Source organism: Monopterus albus, unplaced genomic scaffold (genome assembly GCF_001952655.1).
Source record: "Monopterus albus unplaced genomic scaffold, M_albus_1.0 scaffold51.1, whole genome shotgun sequence".
Classification (NCBI taxonomy): domain Eukaryota; kingdom Metazoa; phylum Chordata; class Actinopteri; order Synbranchiformes; family Synbranchidae; genus Monopterus; species Monopterus albus.
This window is the reverse complement of record NW_018127931.1, coordinates 2,730,969-2,751,442: the sequence shown is the minus strand read 5'-3', so window position 1 is coordinate 2,751,442 and position 20,474 is coordinate 2,730,969. Positions and strand designations below refer to the sequence as shown.

Genomic DNA, 20,474 nt, shown 5'->3' with positions numbered 1-20,474 from the left:
GCTTAGGTATTCATGTATAAATGCTATAAAACCTTTGTAACTGATGCTGAAAGATTCAAACAAAGGAACAAAAAAGGAAAATGACTTAATAAATTAAAGTAAAATGTAAAAGTAAGGTAAACCTGTTAAATAGATTTTGTGTCAGAAGAGATTTCTGCTTATACTCTAACTAAAGGGAAAACTACATGTCACATACAAGTGTTCAAACCAGAACTCCACAACATTCAACCACATCTTTCCTCTAATAGAGCTAATGTGGCGTTTTACCTGGAATTCAAAATCATTCAGCCTCTCAATAACATAGACGTATGGCAGTGTTGAGCCCCTGAGAATGACTTGGTTAACTACATAACTTATAATGACACTGCATAAACACAAAATTTATAAAAGAAAAACTCAAACAAGGAAATTAACAAGGAAAAAACATGACAATGATCAAATATTTGACTATGAATAGTTTAATAAAGAGTCAAGAAAAAAGCCACAATCCATTTATTTCACTGTTTAAAAGCTATGTACATTATAAATAATTATGCTACATTACAACCATCTGCTTATCCTAGTCTGGAGTCATATGTACTGAGATGTTAGTACATGAAGAACTAGGCAGGAGGATCAGGACATCCAGTAAAACACAACTGGGAACATGTTTGGTTTTTTTAAACAGTGGGTTTAAAGTGGGTGTTTATTTGACTTTAAGTGTACCAATTGCAGAGAAAGACAAGGATCAGAAAGTAGCTGGCAGATGTTTCTATAATGTATGAGGACTAAATCTTGTCTGTGAACCAACAACCTTTTCAGATCTTGGAGAGAGAACGTCATTGCTGGAGCCACACAGTGAAAGCAAGACTCTTCTCAACTGTCTTTCAGATGTAAGTTGTCTTTTTACTTGTGCTCTATAAATCTAGAAACACCCCTGGTTTGTCTCTCCTCTGCCAGAACTCATTCCCCACTAGACGCTGTATAGTCTTGCACGTTGAACCACCCAGGCTGAACACTGGGTTTTGTGTTATGCTCACTGTGTGAGGTACAGTATTCCAACTCAGTCCTAGGCAGGTTTTTAGTGCTAACTACCCTGCTGAGGCTCTTGCTGTTGCTGATGTGAAGTTGCTGGATTTAGGTGAGAAGTGGAAGACGAGTGAGGCCACGAGGCTGCAGCAGAGGACGAGGGCAGACTCTCTGCACTGCCGCTGATTGCTGACGTCGCCAGCAAAACAATAGTCTCCTTGGCTACCTCCCCCATGGTCATCCCTCTGCCTCCCCCGCATGCCCCAGCAGCCTTCCGCGAGCAGTCCACACAGATGTAGTCTTCGTTTTCTGCCATTTCACATGACACACCAACACATACCTGGTGGAACCACTCGTCACAGCCGCCATCGCACTGCACCCAGTCCACCTGGAAATACACAGGGAGACAAATGCAGCCATGTGAGTGAGAATTAAGATGGACAACAAGGAAACACTGTGATGACTATTGGGGAAAAAAAGGTGGCAGAAACCAAAACATAAAATTCCAGGAAAACATAACTGATGTGTAACAATTTGTCAAAGCTACAAGTCAGTTATTGTTTGATTGATCTAATTTTCAGGAATACAGTCAAAACACATAACTCATTGAAACTCAGACTTTTACATTGGTAGGTAAAGACATTTCATTATTTCAATCCTCACCTTATCTTTACAGGGTCTCTGGCAGTTCTTGGCTGCACACACAGCGTTCTCATCATTGGAGTCCTCAGCTCCAGACCAGTCATACTTGGAGGGAATATCAAGGATCTTTTTCTCCTTCCTCTTCTCCAGTCCCTCCCTGATGGCTTCTGCCTTTGCAGCAGCCTTCTCCTTCCTCTTCCTCTCCTTCTCCTCCTTAGCTAGCCGTTTGGCCAGCTGCTTCATCTCTCGGCTCTTGTCCAGGTTGAGTTTAAGTTTCTTCTTCTTGGGTTTTCCACCCAGGCCAAGCTCCAGGCCTACCCTTTTCAGTTCTTTGATTTTGGCCGGTCGCATTTCGCCCATTGCCGAGGCTCCACTAGCGCCAGCAGCACCCATTAGCAGGTGGTGGTGCTCGGCTCTTTCTAATTTCCGTTTCCTCTTCTTCTGTGAATCTTTAAGCTTGACCTTTAAAGGCCTCTCAATCAGACAGTCGTCAGACTGTAGAAAAAGGAAAGGTGAAATGAGAGTAACTACTTCAGTCTCCAATACTGTACATACTGCAGCCATGTTTCCTTTATTTGACCCGTATCCATTGCTCAACTTTTCACCAGAACCAAACCAACTAAACAGCTGATTCAAACTGAGGCCCAGCTGAGCAATCAGGTTGTGTAATAAATAACCTCCCTACCTCCATGACCTGGAGGAATCTCTCCTCAGAGGGAGGGTGTGTGGCCTGCAGGATCCTCCAGATGTGCTGGGTCTCATCCAGGGACACCTCCAACAGGTCTCCCAGCATCATCAGGTCCTCCAGCTGGGCCTTAGCCTGAGGGGACAGCTCAAGCACTGGTGGCTCCAGGCTTCGAGGAACCAGCGGGGTCTTCCTGGGCTGCTTTCTGGGTGTGCCTATGTCTGAAATGTAAATATTTTGAGTATGAAAGCACTTATTTCACCTGAAAACGGGAACACACAAACAAGATGTGGAATATCTGTTTTTTTGAGAGTGTAATTAAAGGTGAAAAAAATGAAAAAGGGATAGGCATGCAGAGTCAAAGTGACTTTAGTGACAGAGATAGCAAAAAAAATGTAATAAGTAAATGCGGCCTCACTTTGCACACACAACTTGGAGGCTGAGGAGTAGGCATGTTCGGTGCAGAAGGAGGGCGTGGCAGTAGGCCACATGTGACTGACCACCTCCTCTGATTTAACAGGAATCTCCTCATCACAGAACAGGTAGGGCTTCACTTCGCCTGGGTCCTGCAACAAAAGTGAAGAAAGACAGTGAGGAATTAGCTATAAAAGAAACACTGTTTGCCGATATGGGGTTTGAACAATGTCACTCAGTTGAAGTCAGTTCTCTGCTGCCTCACATACCTTCACATCATATCCGTAGGTCTCCCTGATGTCCTCATCTGAATCTGTCTCCTCGTCATCATAGTCCACAGACTGGCGAGGTGATGTAGCTCTGTTGAAAGCTGACTGCTGAAAAGTCTGGATGTGGCCCTGGGGAGGGGAAAACACAAGGATTCAAATATTCAGTGTCTCAGTTTAAAAAAATATATATTTAATGGACATCAGTCACCAACAAATGCATATATAAACACTGTCATCTGACACATGTAATTCTCACATTTTAGACTGTTAATCTAATCTTTTGGGCTATTTCATGTTTACATTCTAGTGCCCTCTTTTGGTACAGTCCATATTTACATCCAAATCCCCAGCAGAGGCAACAAGAACTACAATTCACTCAGGACTGATAGAGGCTGTATTGTACTGTATTAAAACTGAAATTATAACCTAACATCATGACTCATCTAAAGTACCTGCAAGTCAGGGTTGGCAGCAGCTTTCTGAAGCTCAGCAGTGATGATCTTCTCAGTTTTCTCCCTTGCAGCTTGCTCCACCATACGCTGACTCAGCACAGACAGCTTTGCAAGGGCTGAGGACAGCTCCTCAGTGGCCAGAGCCTGACGTGCTCGGTCCTGAAAGAACAGTTAGACCAATCTAAGGATGGGTAGCTTGTAGCCAACCATGGAAAGTAAGTGTTCACAATAATTATAATTACAATATTAGGCAGTTCACTAAGAAGCTATCATGAATAATTCTAAAATGCAATTTCTATGCATACCTGCCAGCTCATTGCCCTCTCTGTCAAACACTGGAGAGCCTCGCCCTCTGGCAGGCGCACTGGCAGCTTCTGCAGAGACACCAGCAACGAGAGAATGGTCTCTAATCTCGGTCTCCGTGACCGCTGACAAAGTGGACACAGGAATTTGGAGTCTTTGGTATTGCTCTGCCAACCCATGCCCAGTTTCTTTTGAGATCCCGTCTTCGGTAGAGGCACGCAGGCTCCGTGGAACCAGTCCTTACAAAGTTCACACTGCAACATGAAGCCGCTGGCCGTCTTCCGACACAGGCAGAACTTGACCTCCTCAATGCGGTCAGCCATGGCCATCTTGGCTAAATTGGCAGCACGGAGTGAGTGGATGGCTTCCACTTCCTTCTGCTCTTTGGCTTTGAAAGCTGCTACAACAGTCGAAGGGTCTCGCACCTCCTCAAAGCTCTCTTCCAGGTCGCTCAGGGTATCAGGGTCAAAGCCTCCCCTCTCCTTCTCCATGAGCTCCTTGACACGTTTCCTCTTGCTCTTGCTGCTGCCGTAAACCCCAATGTCCACACGAGGGCTGAGAACCTACAAGAAGAGGCACAAGGATTTTTTTTTTATTCTGCTTACATTAAGTTTCACCCAAATATGGTGATGCAGACAAAATTAGCTTATCTACAGTACGTATTTGTATTTAATTGTAATACTGTATGTAATCTCAACTATAGTGTAGACTTGTAGATGGTAGAGACAAGCATCAAATAAACCTTTCTGCAACAACCCACCTGCAGGAGTGTGTACGTGGAGTTCTTCTTGAGGAAGGTGCGTGCAGTCCTCTCCCTCCAGGCTTGGGCTGCAGCCACCTGAGACTCCACCTGGGCAAGTGGATCAAGTCGGACAGGGATAGAGCGACCCCTGGCCAGCAGGCTCTCCAGCTGCTCCAGGTAAGCATAGCTGCTGCCACTCTGGATGGCTTCCACCTTGGCGGTCCACTCCTTGGCCTTCTGCAGGGCCTCTCGAAGGGCCAACACATTGGGTAGGTACGCTGGGATGTTCCTAGCTTCCAACACAATGCTCTCCAAGGTCACCATGCTGTGTCGAGGCCTGGAGTTTTGGGAGGATGAACAGGCATGTTTACGTTTATGAGCATGACAATTTCTTGTCAGTGGCAGCAGCTGAGGTTTACATGTATTCTGCTGTTTTTATTACACATTGTGAACTGGTTTGTTGCTTGTGATTACATTTAGTATTTTGTCATTTTTACATTCTTCTTTATACTTAACACAGTAGTAGAAAAACATCATAGTGTAATCTTAGCAACTGTGTTCGTATGTACGTACAAAAGTGTGTGTATGACCTTACCTGGCCTGCAGGCAGGCACGAGCTTTATCCTCCCATCTCTCTGAGACGGTGAGGATCTCTTGCAGTTCGGCCATGGCTTTCTCCACAGCATGGTGGGGAGCCAGACCCACCCCAGAGTCTATCAGCCTCTTCATCAGCTCCAGAGTGACTCGGTGGGGCTCAGCCAGAGTGACATGCACCTGGTGTGCAACAAGGGCAGCACATTGCATGAGGCCACTGTTACACCAGCTCCTTCAAACCACACAAGCACATTTTTAAGAGCTCACCTCATCAAGCCAGCGGGCCTGCTGGAGTTCCTGCTTGAGTCGGGGCAGCTCAGGCAGTTCAACGTCCAGGCCACTGCCCAGGTCCAATAGTGCCTGCAGCTTGGAGGAATCTGGCATCTCATCTAACAGCGCCACCTGGGCTCGCTCGTGGAAGTCCTCCACATTCTCCAATAACTCCTGAAGAAAAGGGAGGTAAAAGACAGAGACTGAGAGCAAAAGCAAAGAGGGAAAAGTCAGGTAGATCAGTAGTTGTTCAATAGCATTGATGAAGGGAAAAGAAGGTTTATATGGGGGGAAAAGACAGAAGAGGATAAAATGAAGTAGGAACAGAGGGGACTAACTTTGACTTGTCGGGCCTGGCTAATGATGCAGGGCAGTCTGTAGAGCTGGTCCACGAAGGCCTTAAGCTCGTCCACTGTCAGTTTAGTACGATTACGACTGCTCTCAGAACGCAGACGGCTGCTGCAGACACACATGGAAAACCCCATCCGTTAAGAGTATTGATTTTCAAACAGAAAAAATGCTCAAGTGCTGGATTTTCTGTTCGATTAAATCAAGCTGTATATCCATGTTCACTGACCTGTGTCTCTGCTTTCGGCTGAGTAGCAGCTGGGCGACAGAAGAGCATGTCTCCGCCTCTTTGACCATCTCCCTAAGCTGACGAAACAGAGCATTCTCAGGATACTTCCTGTCCTCTGCATCTTCCAGTAAAACCTTGAGCTCGATAAGATCTGAGAGACACATAAAACATGACATGGTACAAAGATGATGCAACAAGAATGCATTTTGTATTTGTAGTAATAAAGTATGTAAAACCTTTCTTGTTCTTCTGGTCTGCAGCCAAGGCCTCGGTGACCCTCTTTGCCCATGTGTCATATGACTGTGCCCGTGCCTTGACACCATACAGCATGGATGGAAACTCCTCCAGGTCATAGCGATAACTGAAATATATCATGCAGATATGTACAGTATTTTATAATATACTTTATGTGGACAAGTAAATGTGGAGTAGGGTACGACTAGCCAAATGAATTACAAGAAAGACTTCATTACAGAAGTTCTTTCAGTAGATTTAATTGAACTGCCAAAAAAAAAAAAAAAACAAGAAATCTCACCGGAGACACTTGTTGCCAAGTGGGCAGTCGCAGAGATCTGCTGCATGGTGCAGACAGACCAGACGATCAGGGCTGCAAGAACAGGTCAGTGCAGACAGGAAACAGGTTGTCTTACACTTGTGGCACTGGCGCTCATCATCAGGGACCAGTTCAAAAACCTCCTGCTCTGAGGACAACACTCCCTGTAGGTAAGTAGCAAAAAGAAACAATGCATTTACATTTTACACACTTAAAAAAAAGGGACACAAGACAAACGCTAGTTAAGCACTAGTTACTAGTGGTGTGACAAGATCTCGTGATAAGATTTCGCGATATTGAAATGGGGCAATATTTTCCATCAAGTTGAAAAGCTGTCTCATGGTGCACAACAGAACCTGAGCAGCAGCCAGCATGACAGAGTGTGAGGGTGAAATTAGCACAGAAGAAGCCCCTTCCACTTTTGTATGTTCAATTTGCAAAAAGGACTTCAGTTGGAAAGCCACACACAGCTCAGGGTTTCCCATACACTTATTTATTTGTGGCAGGCCGCCACAATGTCAACACTGACTGCCACATATTGATTTAAAACACAAACACATGACATGACATGACAACACAACGCTATCAATCGCAGAGATCCAGCTCTTGTAATAAGTTATTAGCAAAGTAGTAAGGCTAGCTAAGCTAATGTTAGAATACTGCTGCTGCCGAGGTCAGTAGACTGTATATAGCATGTACTGTATGTATATGGACTGCTCTGCAAGTGGATAGTTAATGCTAGTTCATAAACTCTGACACTGAATGTTTGGCCCCCCAGTCCAGGGGAATATCAAAAATCACAGGTTTGAAAGCTGATCAGTGTGATCAGCGACCCAGCTGATTCATTTCAAATATTTACTGGTTCCAACTAATGCTGCTGAAGCAGCAAGAGAGGGTCAGGAAAAGAGAGCTGAAGAGAGAGCTGGTGCAGAAGGGACAGATCAGATGAACAGCACTACAGTATTACTATTTTTAATAAAAATAAATAAATACAATTATGAAAGCATGATAGATTCATTCTGTGAGAAACACTGTAGCTTCATCTAGATGCTCATTCACAGTCATAAGGTCTGAAGAGACTCGTGTGAAATCGTACAGGAGAGAAGCCAGTCAGTTGAGTTTGTGGCCAAACCTTTTACAGTGCTTACATTTTGTTCTGTCTTTTACTGAATATGACCATTTACCCTCAGAAAGTAGAACTGAAGTGACATTCATTACAAGTTGATTAGTTAAAACATTTCAAAATGCACCTGCATTGTTTTGCATTTTGTGACTTTCAGTCATATAAAAGACTAATTTTCCAGTCATATATTTCATCACTGAAGATTTTTTAAAGAGAGTGTTAAAATATTATCTCGCCTTGTTCTCATCATCCCAGTATTGTGTATCGTCTCGTCAGCTAAGTGTACTGTCACAGCCCTACTACTTATATTAAGCTACAGGTTCAAAAGCAGAACACACTGAATAAAAAAAAAGACTACACTAAGTAATAAAACAAACAAACAAATAAACAGATCCTCTAACCATTTCTTCAACAGCTTTTCTGAGTTTTGTCTCCTCCTCCATCATATAGCCCAGTTCCTTGAATACAGCAGCAGCCAGTTCCACATCAAGGCTCTCTGGATCAGCAGCCATCTTGCACAGCAGCTCCTCGTGGGAGAACACACAGTAGCGGTGCAGCCGTCGGTAATGGGCCACACATTGACGACCCATAGGTAACTGAGGAAGAGCATGTGTAAAGATAAACACCCCCCCAACAAACTTTTTCATGGAATAAGAACTGGCTTTTCCCTCACCCAGTCAGCTGTGCAGAAATTAACAGCCTCTGCAAAGTTGTAGCCCTGGTTGAAGCCGCTGTGGTAGGCCCTGGGGAAGGTTACCACAAACTCCCCTGCACACTGATTGGTCCTGTACACCTGAGGGGAAAATATACATGCGTGATTAATAATCAGCTTGGAACACATGACCAATATCTGATCAGATCTGATCAATTATCAGCACCAGGCCTAGGCTACATACAGGGACACCATGCTCCATGAGGACATTGGGATTCATGATGGTGACCAGTTGATGGAGGAGATCAGGCTGGGAGTCAAACAGCTCTGGAGCCAGCTTCTTCATTACGGCCTCCAGCTGCTCTGCTGCAGAGGCTGGGACTCCATACCAAGTCTTTGGCTCACCCCTGGAGGACACAGCAACAGGACAGAATAATGTATATGAACATTAAAGGTATTGGCCAAGATGTTCTCGTCCACAGTGATACACAAGTATAATAGGATAGTTTCCATCAGCATGAATATTTCAGGGGTTTTACATCTTTAATTATCAGTTCTACTTTGAGTGTGACACGGTCTTGTGTGCCCTTTGTGAAGTCTTACCAGTGCAGAAAGTTGATGGAGTAACTCCAGTGGTCCTCGATGTGCCAGCAGAATGAGGAGAAACACATGCCCACATAAAGCCAAGGTACCTTCATGCCCGAGATGTCCACATTGATGTGAGTGAGCACCGACTGTTCCAGCACTGGCATGTTGTTCAGGTTCCAGCCTGAGTTGGCATACTCCTGATGAGAGAGGAAACAAAGTGCTTTGTTTCACTTTAGGGTAAACGGCATGCCTTTACTCGTGCTGGGTATTGAACTTTAATACTTTTATGGCATTGATCCAATTACTTCAATACCATGGTGTATTGAAAAATGTCAAATATCAAAACATGCTTTTTTATATTTTATTTATTGATGCTAATGTTAAGAGAACTTAAGGTTGTGGTAAATAGGTCTACTTTTTATTTTACTGCTTTGAGAGCAAAAAAATGCCAAGGAATTGCAAAATAAAACTAATGATCTGTACCAAAATGTGTAATGTATGTATCTCTTTTTGTTAAAATTAACTGTAGAAAATTGGTATCGAAAAGAGTATCATTTAAGAACTGGCATCGAAGTCAAGGTATCGGTATTAAAGATTTACAAATGATACCCAGCGCTAGTCTTTACTTAAATTAAGTCCATTAAGTATGAGACAAAAACCTTTTAGATCTGTTACATGGAATAAAATGACCCAGACCATGCCTCTACGATAGTGAGGAACCAGTTATTGACCTCTGGAAGGACATCTAGGAAAATAAAATCTCTGAAACTATTTTCTCACCTCTTCATCTCCCAGGAGCCTCCTTTTGCCATCCCTGACAGGAAAACCACTGCCCACCTCCTTGGAGCTGATGTCTGCTCCATACTCTACAATGACATCCTCTTCAATGCTGCTGACCAGGCGCCAGAACTCCTTCTCCACCAGCTCTGTGGGGACCATCTGTGGGTACAATGTGAAACTAATGAAACTTCCTGTCTTATCTTTTCACACCAGAAGCCCATGAACACGTTAAACTCAAACTGTTAAAACAGACTGTGGGACTAACAAATGACAGGAGGACATCCATGAAACAATTTACATATTCTAGCTTAGAATTCTGATTTTGCATACGTGTACAGGCATGTTGAAATAGTCGGACTTGAAGTGGTCGGCCATCTCTCCAAAGCCCTGGAGAGTGTATTCCCTCACAGCCTGCTCAAAGCCAAACGCTTCCCTGGGCTTACTGCACTCCTGTGTGGAAAAATGAGCAACAAATTCATTAAAGCAGGAATTTACATATCAATTATGCATAAAAATGGATAATTATATAAAAGTGGAAAAGGTAAGAAAATTACTACTACCATCAAATAAAAATTCTCAAAATGATTTTTGCCTTGAGAACCAAAAATGCTCAACACATTTCAAAGCCGAGGATTTGGATTTGCCCTCCAGCATTCAAGCATTACCTCAGCAACACACTTTGGGCAGCGCCAGTCCCCCTTTGGCACATCCTGTAGAGGCGGGATCAGACAGAAGGTGTGGTAGCTGTCGTCACAGCCGTCGCATAGCAGGAGCCGGTCCTCCTCATCGCCACGACCACACACCAGGCAGAGATAGAGGTCGATCTCAGGGATCGGCAATGCAGATGATACAGGGATGATCATGTCAGTTACCCAAAATACAGTAAGCATCATCCAATGAGCAAATGAACTGGTACTCACAAAGTTGACCTCCAGGGTCTCCTTGCGTGGTCTCATTTTGATGGCGAAGGCCTGAGCTTTGAGGTGACGCTGCTTCTTGCTGAACCCATCATCTGAGATAAAAAGGAACAGCGCACATGTGAGAAAAGAGACACCCAGAGTAACAGTTGACTTTAGTGTCTGTTGTGTATGGAAAATACAGTTCCTTACCAGCTGACACAATCTCCAGCCCCACCATCTTGGGACTTGTGCTGAAGATTTTGAGGCTTTTTGGGTCCTTGTTTTCTCTCTAGAGAAGAACAGCAGCAACCACAGCAGCAGAAGACTGTGAAAAAGAGCTAAAAGGCCAAATGTTCTTTGGCTGCTGGAGAATGATGCTAAAACCAGATGAGTCAATATTAAAATGACTCGCAACAGTAATGTTGTCAAAGATTATGCCCAACAAAGTATGTAAGTAGAGAAAAGTGAAAGATTACTAACATCTTATTACTTTTGAGGTTAGCTCAGGATAAAAATGAACATTTTTGCAGTGTGAACTAACCTCCTAGTCTATCTCACCATTACCATTTTGGTTTTTTTCTTGTTACCTCAGACTTAAGGCGCCTGGAGCGCCTCTCAGGCAGAAGCCGTTCTCTGGTTTGCGTTGCATCACCCTCTCCATCTTTATCCTTCTCCTTCTCCTCCTCCTCATCATCTTGCTCCTCCTCCTCCTCCTCCACCACCTCTTTGCCAACTCCTTCATCAACTTCCTCTCCATCATCTCCCTCATCATAGAGTCTCTGGATGCCCTGATTGGAGAAGGAAGTGGAGATGAAAGCAAATTAGGTTTTGGACAGGTTTAAAAAATGTATTGGTTCCAGGCATTATGATTTTATATATATCCCAAAGCTAAATACAACATGTTTAACTTGGTTAGGCCAAGTCTGATTAGTGTGCTGCAGTATAAAGCAGTCCACAGCTGAAATCTGAGAGTAACACACAACAGACAAATCTAATTTATCTTAACGGAGAAGAAAATGCAAAGTAACCAGAAGAAGAGTGATTTTAATATCAACAACCTCTCACATACTGTTAATATCCATTTGCTCCAACTTTTCAGAGTTGCTCATTTGATATCGACTGCAGTTAAGTACAATTTCTGCAGCAACTGACAAATTATTACTGTGTGAAGCTACTACAGGAAGTCTAGAAAACCCACTTACAGTTAGTGTGGCTCCAGACTGAAAGAGCTCATAGGGGTACAGGATCCTCTCATAGTGGGAGCGCAGCAGTGAACCAGTGCCTTTCCCAGGTGGGAAGCCCATTCGGCTGGCCACCTTAGACCACCTCTTCTCTTTACACACCATCTCAAAGCCACCCTCAGACGACACAATCTAAAACACACGGGTGTCTAATTGAAGTACTTAACAGTATGACTGGCACAAACAACACTTAAAAGGTAAGGAAAATACATTATTAGCAATGAATTAAATTGGATCAACAACTACATGCAGTGTGCAGCAGCAGTCAACTAGAGCATCAACACACAATTTTCTAGTATCAGTTAATATGATAAAACAAATCTTAGAAACCATCAAAATTGTTTTTTTGAAGTGTGCCTTCATTTATCCACTTATATCAATGTTATATATTTAGTCTAAAAACAAACAGCACAAAAGTAAAGATTAAAAGGTGGAGATGCACCGATTGATCGGCAGAAATCGGAAATGACCGGTTTTCAGTGTGATCATCCTTGACCAGTGACTGGACGATCACTCTGAGATTTTTGATTCTGTGCTGATCAGATGTAGAGGCAGTCCACATCGCACATGCAGCAGGACAGAGCAAAAGTGTAGCATCTGCAGAACATAACATCTCTCTTGCACCTCGAGTGAGACTTGCACTTGTGTCTGTACCGAGTGCGTGCTCACTTGTGAATCAGAAGCACTTGGTGTACAAACAGTGCACAGAGGAGTCTACAGAAGGGGAAACTATGTCCAAACCGCAGACAAACTGTACACAATGAGGAATTTACTGGCTACACATGAAATCCATGTATATGTACAGTGGATCCAACCCATGGTTGAACTGTGTGCTCAGTAGTAAGACATTCTTATCTTATCATTCTTATATTACACAGCCTTATGCTGGTGTACTGTTTGCACATTGAGAGCTGATGTACCAGAGTCAAATTCCTCGTGTGTCCAACAGACCTGGCCAATAAAGCTGATTCTGATTCTTCTGCTTCCATTACCTGTTGCGCCTGTTTATATTTGGAGAAGTATAAATATCAGTGTTTCCCACAGAAATAGTAGTAGTTTGATATTCACCTGGACTAAGGGGGGCAAACATTCAGCATCAGTTTATAAACTAGCATTAACTTTATCCAATTGCAAAGCAGTCCATATACATCCATGCTATATATAGCGTGCTAATCTCGGCAACAGCTGTATTCTAACATTATCTTAGCTAGCCTTACTAGCTTGCTAATAGCATATTAGAAGAGCTGGATCTCAGAATTGACAGTAGCCTACTAAAAAAAAAAGTTTTTTCCACTGAGTGGAGGAGCTGATCACCGATGGTCTGTCATCATGGTTGTCATGTGTTTGTGTGTGTGAGAGAGAGAAACAGAGCGTCGCACAGAGGGACTGAGTGAACACATGTGCTACGAATGACAATGTATTGAAATAAGATTTATTATTTTAAATTAATGTGGCGCTCATTGTAAACATTGTTTAGCCACAAATAAGTTAATGTATGGGAAACACTGAATACGGCACTTCATTTTTAGTTGGAGGTTTGAAAAACCACGTGAGAGAAAGAAAAAAAGATTAAAACTTTAATACAGTGTTTTATTTTTACTACAAGTAAATTTTTCATCAAAGAAAAGTTACAAAAATGTCTGTGTATGCTGTCAATTACAGTTCTTAAAAAGAAAGAAAATCAGAATCGGCAGGGCAGACTTAAAAATAAAAAATAAAAATCGGAATCGACAAGAAAAATGCAATCGGTGCACTCTAATAAAAAGCTATCCAAATTGATCTTTTGTTACCTTACTGAGCTGATAAAGGTCCAGGATCTTTCTCTCCACATGAGGGAATCGAATCTTGGATCCCTGCAGCTCCCAGAACTTTGCGATTTGATCCAGAAAGTTGAGCTTAATCCGAGTTAGTGCCTGTCAGGCAGGAGGGAGAATGGAGAGGACAGACTAAGTGAAGCTACCTTGACACCTCAGACAAACCTAAGTTTGAATGGCTGCACTGTGACACATGGCCATACTTCTCTGGTTATATGAAAACCTTATAATTACACTATTCGAGCTGTCCTGCTGCTTTACACACATTAAACAACAAAACTGAATATCATGAATTCCAACCTTAACAAGTGCGCATCAGAAAACAGTGTAGGTAGAAACAGACTACACACCCTGCTGCTACTGACGGCACACTTAGAGCAGCATACAGTAGGAGGACTGTTTCTTTCCATCAAATTGAATGCAGGTAGAATCATTTCCAAAATATGTGTGTTGTTTTTTTCCTGAGACACAGCTGTACTCATTAGGGGACCAATCACCAAAGGTGTTTGTACCCTATTGTTTTAATTCAGGTTTTTGTTATTATTATGATTATACCACCACTAAAAGCAGTTACAGAGACTAAACCGTACATGATGCAAAGATCCTATTTTAAAGGAAGGAAGCAGGGTGCATGAAGAAGAGCCCCACAAAAAATGAACCAGGTCCACCATAAGGGGCCTCTATAATAAATGCGGAGGCATTTTCATTAGTAAATTATTAATCGCAATCAACACATTCAAAAACTTTATATCTATGTGCTCCCCATAATGAATTGCATCTGCTGGTATAGGCCAGGCCCATTTTTGCATATGAGAATTTTTCACACATTGGAAAAATTTGAAATTTCAACTTTTTGTATTTGTCTGTGGTTTTTTTTAAACTCAGGATAAACATGGTGTCAGAACATTCTCTGGAACCTCGTTGTCAATAATTATCATGAACATGTCTGATTTTATACACAGTTCACTAGTCCTTGAGAATCACTGATCAGACACTTAAATCCATCCACAATAATTAGCCCACAATATAACTTTCCACTGTTAACTAGAGTGTTCATAGTTCAGTTCTGTGGATCACACAGAACTGAAAATGAGCTGTCTTCCGTGCTGCACAACCTGGTCTCTCCGTTGTCTACCTTACTACAGCTGTAAAAGGCGTTTTATGTGTTTTAACAACATTTCACTTATGACTTATTGATCCAAGAACTTGGAATCTTACTGAAATCTTGGCAGTATCTGTCATCGTAATTCGCAAACTGTATATGTGTAAGAACTGTCAAATATCTGAGAGTACTTGTTTATGAAAAATTGTAAACACCTCTACCATGAACAGCAAACCACTAGGGTTGGATGACTCTGGGAGCAAACCACAATAGGAGATTTGTCAAATGAGTGGAGAAATGGGATCGTGTGCTAAGCACTGTTGGTCAATGTGCTTGGCTTTGTGATTGTCTTGAGTCAGTGGTGCTCTGGGTCCAACTTGCACCTCTGTAGTCACTACTGTTATGTTTGGCATGTGGCATGTTCTTGGCAAACTCACCTCAAGTTCATTCAGTCTTTGTACTCGAGGAGTGAAGCGAAAGTTGCGCACATCGCAGGCAAAAGGAGGCTGCCAGTCCTGACAGATAAGAAATCAGAAAGGTTCAATCTTTCCAAACGAATCACTAAACAGGAAATGATAGGGCTTCTCAAAGAAAAAGGAGCACGGGCAGAGCTTATTTATTGATGTTAAGTTATAGCTCAATGTCGCTACTCACACATTTTGAAAAGTGCAATTTGCATTTGTATACAGAAAAACTGTGCATAAATACTTCCTGATGGAACCCATTAATTTTAATATGTAATACTGTCTATTCTGAAAGTGCATGGATACTTTGCTGTTGTACTTATCTATATAAAATATTGCAAACATAACATAAATATAGGTTTATGTTCTGACAGGAGCAATGATGTTGCCCAATGTCGCATCTTCCCTGCTATCTTGGTACAATGTACTGTAGCTAGCCACCAGGGAAACAAAACAAGGAATCAGGATTCTGTTTATTCTGCCTTTTATAAACTTTTGTGCAGAGCAATAGAACACCAGTGTCCCCCGAACTCAACTTATGTACAGTTGAGTACTAAAAACTGCCTTATTTGACCTTGGGATAATGTCGTTTCCTAATGCAAAATGCATGCAGGCCCAAAGCAAACCAGTGCTACTACCTACACAGGAGCATAAGATATAAATCCTGGCAGACTTGAGTCCAATGTCTAATATAATGTATTGGTTTACCTCAGGAGGTCTGATCTTGCAGATACCCATTTTCTCTGCAATTGGTCGTATCTTGTTGATAAATCCCAAAGGATCCGAGAAATCCTCCCAACTCGGCTCAAAAACCGGACATTCGGGAGGGGGGACAAACTCTGCAAACGCAGACATGATGAGGTGGGCCTTTAAAATGATATTAGATAAAAGCACCGAGTTCAACAGTTCGTTGTTTTCAACAACTTTCTTCTCAGAGAACTTTCTGCGAGTCCACAGTGATCGTTCAAATTTCCCAAAGAACAAATCACTTCAGTGACAGCTCATCCCAGATCAGAAACTGAATGAGTAGTAACAACAACCGTGCGGGGACCGATCAATCTCTTCCTATCATGTATAAACAGTAGGCCGGGCCGGAGAGTCTCCACTGCCCTACCTGGGAAGGAGGGCAGGGTCAGTCCGAAACGCCATCATTCCTTCTCACAGTTGACAGCTTCACAAAAACAACTCTGCAGTTCAGACTTCGTCTAGGGTTAATCACAGGATTTGAAAAGTTAGTCACAAAACAAAAAGCACCCCGGTTATACAGTGCTGGCTGTGATCTACGTTACGCAAGTATAACATTACACTGCTACGTCTGTGTAGCTAGGTAGTTCATAAATTCTTCATAATTATGCATTTTCAACAACCTTATCCACGTTTAGCAAGATTTTCGGACTAACGTTAGCTGGGTTAACGTAGTCACCCTTGCACGTCAGGCTTCTCCATTTCTTCGAGTACCCCAAAAGATAAATCCCAGCCAGACAACTACAACAAGGAGACTAGCGGTAACTTAGCGACCACACATTGCTGACTGATGTCTTTAGTTCGTGCATCAAACCCCATTCAATGATGCATTTAAGGCCATGAAAAACCAGTATGCAGTTCATTTGGTTGCCTAAAAACATCTTAGCTAACGCTTCCCGTTGCGCAGCTACCGTTGACGTTAGCTAAGAAAGTCGGCTGAGCAGGACAGTCCGCCATGACTTGAGTGGGTTAATCGGAATCACACAGGAAAAAAAAATCAGCAGTCCAATTGCTTCGATTTACTTGCTACAACTTTCCATTTCATTTAACACCGGTTGTAAATACTGTAGCCGCACTAAACAACATGATAGCTACGGTTAGCAAGGAAGGGTAAGCTGTTATAGTGCCTTGTTCAGCTTCTTCTTCTTCTTTTGCTTTTTTTGGCGTGGCGTCCAGGAATTCTTCTTCTTCTGTTGTTCAGTGGCGGTTGGCAAACAGCTTTAGATTCGTTACCGCCACCTTCTAGACTGGAGTGTGGATCAGAACGGCCACTACCTACTACTATATCAAAATAACCTCACTCAGTTCACATTATATTATCTAGCTTAACCCTGTACCCTCTAAAAATCTAAGAAGTACTCTGTGTCCTATATCCCCTGAGCTTTTTCCCAACACCTCTGGAATAATAAAGTTCATTCCACCACTTAAAACTATATTTTTAAATAACTCCCTCTCCTGATGATTCTTCATCAACTTCAATGTACTTTTCACATAGAGCCGACCCTTGCCATCTTTATCCCACAGTTCTTGCCATTTCTGTTTCAGTTTCCTTTTAATCAAACTCTTAACCTCAGCCTTACTATAGCTTACTTCCACACAAGCCTACCCTTGCCATCTTTATCCCACGGTTCTTGCCATTTCTCCTAAATTTTCCTTTTAATTAAACACCTAACCTTCAGCCTAACTATAACTTACTTCCACACACACCTCTTTTTTAAGCACAGTTTTTGCAAAGTCATCTGCTAGTTAATTTCCCTCTACCCCAATATGCGTGGAATCCAAACTAGCTAACATCTGTCCCGGCCATCTGACATGTGAATAGCATACAAGATATTTCAAGTATTATGTCCTGCCTCGAGTCTGACTGGATGTGTCGAATACTTAATAAAGAACTGCTGGAATCTGATCCAGTTAGGACTTTTAATGGTTTATGCTCTTCTACTCATTCTAATGCTAGTACAATATCTAGTAATTCTCCTGTGTATACTGCAAGATTATTACTGATCCATTTATTTGATTTCATTTTTAATTCTGGTATAATGAATGCTGATCTTTTTTTTTACCATTCTCTGTCTTAGATGCATCTGTATATATTTTAAGAAATCCTGTATATGTTCTGTCTATATACTGTATCCAGTTACCTCACTTTGTCTTACACTTTCCTTCTTCTCTCTGCTAAAAAGCTCAGATCTATATTTACTTCTGCAAACATCCATGGTGGGATCACAGATAAAGGAACAGCAGGATTTATCTTTTTGTCCTCCAAGCCTGCTTCACTAATCTTACCTTCTATCATCCATCCAAAACTCCTCTGTTGACCTTTCTGTTTTTCTTGACACATTTCCAGTACTCTTTGAGTGGGATGACCCCCTTTATGCCCTTTTAAGTTTGCCCAATAAGTTAGTGGGCATCCAGGAATTGTTGCATTAGCGCCCCCTTCTGTGCAACTGACAAGTGACCTTAGAGATGATTATGCATCTACTACAGTATGTTGGAGTATGGATCAAGCTGGACCTTATCTTCTATATTCTATCAATGAATCCTGGCCTTCTTAAGAAATCTAGTACAACTGTGCCTCCGGTTATGGTCTCCTGTACTTCCCTAATGCTTGTACTATTTATTTTCTTTGCAGACATTATCATTATCTCCTCTGTATATCTGCTACATTTAAATAAAACATGTTGCACTGTATCTGGCTGTTGACATTGATCTCAGTTGCCTGTTGGATATGGCGCCTTCTTCTTCTTCCTCAAAACTAGACTAGAAAGACCCCTTACTTATTGATAACTGGAGACCCATCACACTCCTTAACAATGACTATAAAATTATTGCCTCCATATTGGCAAACTGTTTAAAATCTGGTCTTAATGATATAATGAATCCCAGTGTGGATTCATAAGTGGTATATCTCCAAAAATATTTGTCTAGTCATTGATTTAGTCAACTACAAAGATCTTCTTGATAGCAAGCCCTTAATTGTATTCTTGGACTTTCAAAAGCCTTTGACAGTGTCCCACGGTTTTATTTGTGATGCCCTAAATTTTTTCAGGTTTGATAACTTTCTCATTAAAGCAATCAAAATTTTATATAATGTAACAACAGTTCTGTAAAACGGCCCTTTAGCACATCACCCAGATTTGACATTAAGAGAAGAATTTGCCAAGGCTGTCCCATCTCTCCTTACCTCTTTTTACTGTTAGGAGAAGTTCTTTATTTATTAATAACTCACCATTCTTTTAAAGGCATCACTCTTAATGATAGGCAGATAATATCACAGCTAGCTGATGACACTACTTTATTTCTAGAAAGTAAATCTGAAGTCTCTCCTGCTTTATCTTTTGTGAAAAAGTTTTCTAAAATATCTAGTCTCAACCTCAGTTTAAATAAGTGTGAGATTCTTGCTCTTAAAGACATTATAGAAACAGAGTTATATAACATCCCAGGAAAAGATGCAGTGAAACATTTAGGAATTATGATGGTAAGAAATCAATTACTGATAATTCAGTTATGAATGTTAATTAACATTAAATTATTGACAAAATTTTAAGACAGATTCATAAGCAAATACTTTAGATGAATTAGTCATTACTTCGTATACTGTAAAGGGAGTATTCTATCTTGGGAAATGAATCAATGTCAGCTAAATACTGTGCAATGGTCATAAGTGGCCAGTGTCACCAGTGTTTATGGATTATTTTACACAAAACTCAACACTTTCTCAAAGAGCCAGAGTATACTGGTTCCTAAAATGTCTCATTAGAGTAACATCTGAAGTTACAGTATAAGGAAGTAGCTGCCTATAACTGCAGGTTGTTATTACCGTATATGTCCATGGGTTAGCATATCGTGGCCTTCAAACAGTTTGAACACAGGTCCTCAGGCCCCCACACATGTCTCTAACACTCTGAGAACCCAATCCTCCTCTCAATACTTTTCAGTCTTTATTTTGGTTATAGGACTTCAAAATTCAATTAAACCTCACCAGTTGTGACCCCATGCCTTTAAGGGTCCCACACACCTTGTAACACCCTGACAGCACAACTGTCTTTCTCAATACTTTTCATTCTACTTTTGACACTGGCCTTTATCAGTACATTGACATGTACATTGACATGCCTGAATGATGCACATTCAGTGAGTCTACAATATCTGAATCAACCCTGTTCTGTCAGTGTTTCCTAGCACTCTGCAGTTCCACTAATAAACCCCTCTGCTATCCACTCACAAAGCCTAACTAGTCTTCTGGAGGCCAGCTAACCCTGTTTGTTAGTGTTTGCTTGCCCACAAAGAAAACACAAACAGCTGTAATATTGATTAGCCCCTCTACACTTCTCCTTTTCATTTCTTGTACCTTCAGTTTGATTAGATCTGTCAACTGTTTTAGACTGCAAATGGAAGGATTTGGGGAACCACTGATTTTGAGTGCTTACATATTGAGTTTACTTGACATTCACTTTTTCCTTTTTTAATGATACAAACAACAGTTTTTTACATCAATCTTTAACATGTATTTTCTTGTTTCATTTCTTGAAAAGAAACACTGAAAGGTACCCCCCCA

General features: G+C 41.7%; 1 protein-coding gene across 6 annotated transcripts; it reads right to left on the bottom strand.

Moving 5' to 3' along the window:
• Positions 1-462: 462 nt before the first annotated feature.
• On the bottom strand, positions 463-17,090 carry kdm5a (lysine demethylase 5A). Of its 6 annotated transcripts, none has more exons than XM_020601277.1 (29): positions 16,287-17,090; positions 15,881-16,011; positions 15,146-15,223; positions 13,583-13,705; positions 11,754-11,924; positions 11,139-11,339; positions 10,762-10,840; positions 10,573-10,664; positions 10,318-10,485; positions 9,983-10,102; positions 9,653-9,811; positions 8,888-9,069; positions 8,529-8,691; positions 8,306-8,425; positions 8,034-8,228; positions 6,492-6,673; positions 6,193-6,317; positions 5,957-6,107; positions 5,718-5,838; positions 5,377-5,553; positions 5,111-5,289; positions 4,534-4,852; positions 3,776-4,336; positions 3,471-3,629; positions 3,019-3,147; positions 2,754-2,901; positions 2,336-2,556; positions 1,672-2,145; positions 463-1,396 (listed from the first exon to the last, which is right to left on the bottom strand). In XM_020601277.1, the coding sequence occupies exons 2-29, from the start codon at positions 15,908-15,910 to the stop codon at positions 1,067-1,069; spliced, it is 5,157 nt and encodes a 1,718-aa protein (XP_020456933.1). In that variant the 5' UTR covers positions 15,911-16,011; positions 16,287-17,090; the 3' UTR covers positions 463-1,066. The 6 variants fall into 6 exon arrangements, with proteins under 6 accessions (XP_020456933.1, XP_020456928.1, XP_020456930.1 ...); XM_020601272.1 differs by having other exon boundaries at positions 15,881-16,377; positions 16,540-17,090; XM_020601274.1 differs by having other exon boundaries at positions 15,881-16,377; positions 16,573-17,090.
• Between the last annotated feature and the right edge of the window lie 3,384 nt (positions 17,091-20,474).